We start from the raw sequence: 6,000 nt of genomic DNA, 5'->3' as shown, positions 1-6,000 counted from the left end.
TTTGGATGCTTCACAGACGCATGTTTCTGGACATAGTCCATCAGTGAGATATTCCTCAGGCAGATCTTTTTGCCTCCCCTTTGATCAGGCAACTTGCCTCATTTCTGTTTGAGCACCATGCCATCTGGTGTGGAAGACAAGACGCCCTTTCTTTTCCTTGGAAGGGGATGTTTCTCTATGACTTCCCTCCCCTTTCCCTACTTACAAGAATCCTGCAGAAGATTCAGCTGGACTCTCCAAAAATCTTGCTAGTGACCCCCTTTTGGCCAAGACAACACTTGTTACCCCTCTTAATGCATCTGGCCAGTGACCATCACAAGTTACTTCACCAGTTGGACCTTTTCACATAGAACAAGAGGTCCTTGTCCATCCTCGGTTGTCCACTCTTCACCTGACACTATGAGCAATAAGGTTTTTATGCCTTTTAGGTACCTATTTTCTGAGGAAGTGCTCAGGGTTTTACAGTAAGCAAGAACACTTGCAACCAGAAAGTCTTTGTGTCCCAGTTTAAGAGGTTTTCTGTCTGGTGTCATTCTCATGACCAGGTCCCTTTTGAAGTGGAGGCTGGCCCATTCCTCTGTAAAGGTCCATTTGTCACCTATTTCTGCTTGTCTGCCCTTGAGTCTTCTTTTGCTTCTCATTTTAAAGTTGAACAGTTTCTTAGTTGTCCTGCATCTTAGGGGCTCTGAAGGAAGCCCATTCCTTCTCCTTGTGACCTTAATTTTGTATAAAAATTGAGGCTGCAGATTCTGCTTCTTTGCAGCATTGTACCTGGAAGACTGTTTTGTTGCTGGCTTTTACTTCTGTTCGGATGGTTTCTGAGCTTCAGGAACTTATGGCCATTCCTCCTTTTTGCTTGTTTTTTTTTCCGGGGACAGGGTGTCCCTTCATACTAATCCTACTTATTTGCCCAAGATGATTAAATGGTTTGTCTTTGAATCAATCAGTCAGTACAACTCCCTTCATTTTTTCCTTCTCCTCAGCCTGCTAGTGAGAGGGTCCTACATACCTTGGGTTTGCACAGACAGCTCAAGTGTTATCTGGATAAAACTAAGTCCATCCTTCATAAGTCTGAACAGTTTTGTGTTTCTTTTCATCCCGGGACATTGGGTTTGACTGTTTCTAAGCAAACCATTTCCTTCAGGATAGCTAAGGCTATTTCCTTTTCTTGTTGTTTTAATGGGAATGTCTGTCTACTACCATTAGCGCTTACTCCACTAGGGCTTTTGCTTCTTCTGGTGCTTTCTTCAAGGTGTTGAACACCATTTCCATCCTTGAAGCTGCTGTTTGGTTTTCATTGCATACCTTTATTAAGCATTATAAATTGGAAATGGGTTTGAGGGCCAGAACAGGTTTTGCTAGAGCTATTCTGCATGGGTTTGTTGAGGGGTGTTCCCAGCCTTCCACCTCCCAGTCCTTTTCTTCAGCTGTTGTACTCTCCCTACAGTGAATAATACTGTAACTGTGATTATAAAAGGGCATATTACAGTTGTGTAAAATCTTACCATAACAGTAGATGTCCTTCTCTTTATTGTTGCACATTTCACTCCCTCCCTCCATCCCCCTATTTCCTTTAGGGCTTTGTTTTGGTTTTCCTGCTGGCCAAGGGTTTTCCTTTTCCTTCTGTATTTTCTCCTTATGAATGTACATAGCCTCTTTTGTCCAATAGAGACTATTCTGTCCTGGGGCAATTCATCTATACGCCATCTTTATGCCGTACATCCTGAACAATGATCATATGTGTGATGCAAGGCACATACAAACTCTGTAGGCTTTGGTGTACTGGTGGATGTTAGGCCATCATTGGCAGGAGATCCCTACTGTGAAGAATATTGCAACAGTGAAGAGATGGACATCAACAGTTGTGGTAAGATTTTACACAACTGTACTTTCCCATGATGGCCAAAGACTCCTCATTATCCCAGAATATAATCTGAATTTTGTTCATTTGGTAAAGACAATCTACTTATAAACTTTACAAGAGCAAATGGAGGTGATTTTCCATATGGGCTATGGGACACGATTTAGCCTCGTTTTCTGCTTCTGTTCCAGAAATTTTACAGTTCCTTTCCAGTTTATTTGAAGGATGGCTGTAGCTGTTCTACAAATAAAGAATTAGCATCAGTCTTGAATTATCACACTGGCTGTCGTATCTCTTCTCTTGCTTCAAACAAGCTCCACAAGGCCTGTTTGAAAGAATTTCTCTTTCTGCATCTTCCAGTAAAAGATCCCGTCTCCTGACATTTCAGTCTTGTTCAGAAGACTGTAACCAAAGCCTCCTTTAAACCAGCCGCGTCCTATTTTTTGGTTGGCTTCACATCAGCCAGAAGGATCTTCTGTTCCAACATACTTAGTCTTACTGAGAACTAACCCATCCTTTATTCCAAAAGTTGCATCAGAGAATAATCTGAATTAGCCATTCCATTTACAGGTTTTGTTCCCTAGTCATTCTAACAAGGGACAGTATCTTCTGCACACTCTGGAAGTACCCAAGCAACCCAGATTTAGCCTCCACAGAACCAAAACAAAAATGTAAGATGCTCACTTAAATATGCTTTTATCTCCAGCAGAAAGGGTGGAAAGGTTTCCAAAATAATGTTGCCTAGATGGCTTTCAGGCTCTATTCCTTTAGCATACACTTCCAGAAATAAATACCAACTAAACCAAGAGCTCACTCCACAGGATCTTTCCACTACCTTTTCAGGAAATCTGCTGTGGGTAAAGCTTGTGCTGCAATGGCATGGTCTACATCGTGTACCTTTGCCAAGCATAATAAACTGAATATAACTTCCCAGGTGTACAAGGAGTACCTGTGTAATCTGTGTGATACAGCAAGCTTCCGTTAGTAGTTGCCCCTCTCACTTTTCTCACTCTGTCTCATGCATATATACATACATACAGAAGACTACTGGTAGAATACTTGTGTAATTTATGTTGTACCGTTGGTTTCAGTTAGCACCTGCCCATATCGCTTTCCCATCTTATACTATCTGTCAGACTTCTGCAGTATGGTAGTACATGTTGCCATTAGTTACATCTGCTGTGTGACTTGCTTACCTCTCTTCCTGTTTGCCAGTACATTAAAAACATTGTTGTCTAGCTGAATTTTACATCCCAAAATATTCTCAGTAGAATATGTATTTACAAAAAAGTAAATTAATACTTCAGTATAATTTTGAGAGCTTTAACTGGGAGATCCAAAATTATGAAAAAATGGGGTTTGGAAGAATGTTAATGACAAAACTCAGTGTTGTCTTTTTAAGTCATTTTTGCAAGGAGGCAAGCCCCCCCCCCCCCCCCCCACACACACACACACACCTGTAAGTGTTTGCTGACTTTGAAATGGCACTGCTTTAACAAAAGGGGTTATTGCAAAATGATCTCAGACTTAGTTTAAAAATTGTACTGTTTTACCCATTCCATCTCACTGTTCTAGGACTTAAAGTTACAACTGTCAGGCAGTTGAACTGTCCCTATTACACTTTACTTTTTTGAGTAACCATTCATTTGTATAATTCATGACTAGCTTGCCCCATCAGTGGTCATTTCAGCTTTACTTAACTGCTTCTGACTTTTTTTTACATGACCTACTTTTACTCACTTTCTTCGAACTTCATGCGTTTCATCACTACCTGATGGCCTTGAAAATGCTCACTTCACTGCTCGTTACATTATCTTTCTCAAATATTGTAACACAAGTACCAAAACTAGACATTCACTTTTTATAATTCACCACTTGTTTTAATAATCTATAGGCAGTAGGTTAGATTTGATTTTTATTTAATATTTGTTTACCGGGAAAGTCCGACTTGGAACAAAGCCAATTTTCAGCGGAGGCCTGGGGAGAAATACTCCAGATGCATGTCAATGATCCTGTCAGCATGTGGGACGTTTCCATTGCAGACCAATCTACTCTTAGTAGTTGGATGTAAAACCATTTGGTTTTGTTAGGCTTTTCCTTTTCCGAAGAATGAGATATTCCTATAGTGGTAGCTGTTTTTTTTCTGTATGAATTTTGCTGTTTACCTGCTTACCATGAATCCTCCCCCAGCTGGACCAAGCCTATTTTTATTTTACTTGGGGGGGAAGCTAAAGATCCACTAGGGCAAGATCCAGCTATGGGGTCATTTACAGCCAGGACAATTGATTGTGTCATCACTGGTATTCCACCAATTAGGACATTTTAATTATTTTTACCTAACCTCACCCACTAAGGGGAGTGATGCACAATCCACAGCACCTTCCCCTTTGCACGTGCACACTCTCTGGCCTTTGTTCACCAAAGGAGCTGTCCAACCTGTGGCCTGGTGGATGACATCTTCACCCTCAGGTCCCACTCCAGGCCTGCCCCTGTTCTTCAGATGGCTGCTGCATTCTGATGCCTCCTCTCCCCAGAATGGAAACTTACATATACCCTGCCATTTCTGTCAGTCGCTTGACCCACTAATTGCAGACCAATCTGCACTTGGTCTCCATGGTTGTAGTCAGGTGTTTATTCCACTATACTACTAGACTGGCTTTCTGTAGTGCTGGGTATAAAGAAAGACTCTCCCTAGAGGTGGGTTGTTGAAGTGATTGAGACACTGAAGATAGACATTTAGACCTTCCTAAAAGTTTTGTATCTCTTTTTGTTTGCTCATTTGTAAAAACAGGAAAAGGTAAGATTTACTGAAGTTAAAATGCTCTTCAAACTGTGTTACTACACCTTGAAAAGTACGTTATGATATGGTGGATCTCCGTTTCTGTAGTCAGTTTGTTTTTTTTCTCTCTCTTCACAGAACTGATATTGTTTACTTTTTGCAGTGTTACCGACTTGTTCTCCGTTGGATTTCCACTGTGACAATGGGAAATGCATCCGACGCTCCTGGGTGTGTGATGGTGATAATGACTGTGAAGATGATTCTGATGAACAGGATTGCCGTGAGTATCACTGCTTTATCCCATCTAATTCAGATTTCCATAGCTTTTTTGTCAGTTTCCAGCAATTTCACTGACAATGATCTGCAGGGGAAGGTTATCTTTAGTTCCTAGTTCCTAGTTGCTAGATGTGGGGTTCTAGGGACTAGTTTTCTCTGGCATCTAGCACCGAGGAGGAGTTTCTTTTGTTTTGGTTCTTGTTGAAGCAGCCATCATGCATTAATGCAGCAGTGTCTGTTATTGTCATTTCATTTGTACTGCGGACACCTTATAGCCACTGTGACAACAGTGTTCATTAAGAAGCAGGCATGATGCAAATCACAAAGACTTTGTTATTACGCTGTGCCAGTATGCAGAAATTCCAGGGTTAATATTTGCACAAAACTGCTTTTTCTAAGAAGGGAAAAGAATTCCGAAGAACAAAGTAATTTCTCAAGAAGAAGTAGCTGTGCACAAATTACAGGGACAGATTTAACAGACCAAAGTCTACTGATTCTCACCATTCTGTTATTCATCCACCCAAAGATCAAAACACAATTAACTCTCCTGAGAAGCAATTGCCCTGCAATCATATACATGTCATCAAGTTTTTGCTGTAAAATATAGCATATATGTGGCACATCTGCATGTAAAACAGCCACTGTACGATATTGCCCCCCCCCCCCCCCCAGCATAGAGCCTTTCGTTTTATACTGAATGGGACAGCTTGTGGAACCAGGATAACCTATCTACATTTTTGTTGTTTTTCTAGGCATTTGCCTATTGGCAAAGTGAAAGAGCTGTAATGATAAACCCAGCCGTATAATTTGGAGTTGCAGAGCTAGCCACTTGACGTTGTGAACATCGGCTGCAGATGGTAGTCACTGTTGTTGTGACACCATGATCCTGTGTGGAGAAATGGGAAAACATGGGTTGTGTTGGGGTTGAAGTATCCCACAGCTTGTAGCATCACTGCAGGAGAGCATGGACAGTTATTCATTACTAAAGTGAAGTAAGTAATGTTAGAAGTAAGTTAATGCCCATATAGCAGCAAGACATTCACATGTTGAGAGTATCTTGTGTCAGGTTTTCTTACCTTCCTAC

The 6,000-nt window shown here is 41.1% G+C and overlaps 1 protein-coding gene across 3 annotated transcripts in view; it reads left to right on the top strand.

Moving 5' to 3' along the window:
- The window catches only part of LRP4 (LDL receptor related protein 4), a 2,374,694-nt gene that overhangs the window by 952,150 nt on the left and 1,416,544 nt on the right, over positions 1 to 6,000 (top strand). For all 3 annotated transcript variants that reach the window (XM_044082533.1, XM_044082532.1, XM_044082534.1), the window contains exon 3: positions 4,804 to 4,920. In XM_044082533.1, coding sequence (XP_043938468.1) covers positions 4,804 to 4,920 — 117 coding nt within the window. The remainder of the gene's footprint in view (positions 1 to 4,803; positions 4,921 to 6,000) is intronic.

Source organism: Protopterus annectens, chromosome 9.part0 (assembly GCF_019279795.1).
Source record: "Protopterus annectens isolate FY-2018-M chromosome 9.part0, PAN1.0, whole genome shotgun sequence".
Classification (NCBI taxonomy): Eukaryota; Metazoa; Chordata; order Ceratodontiformes; family Protopteridae; genus Protopterus; species Protopterus annectens.
This window is presented reverse-complemented; position numbering and strand designations above follow the sequence as displayed.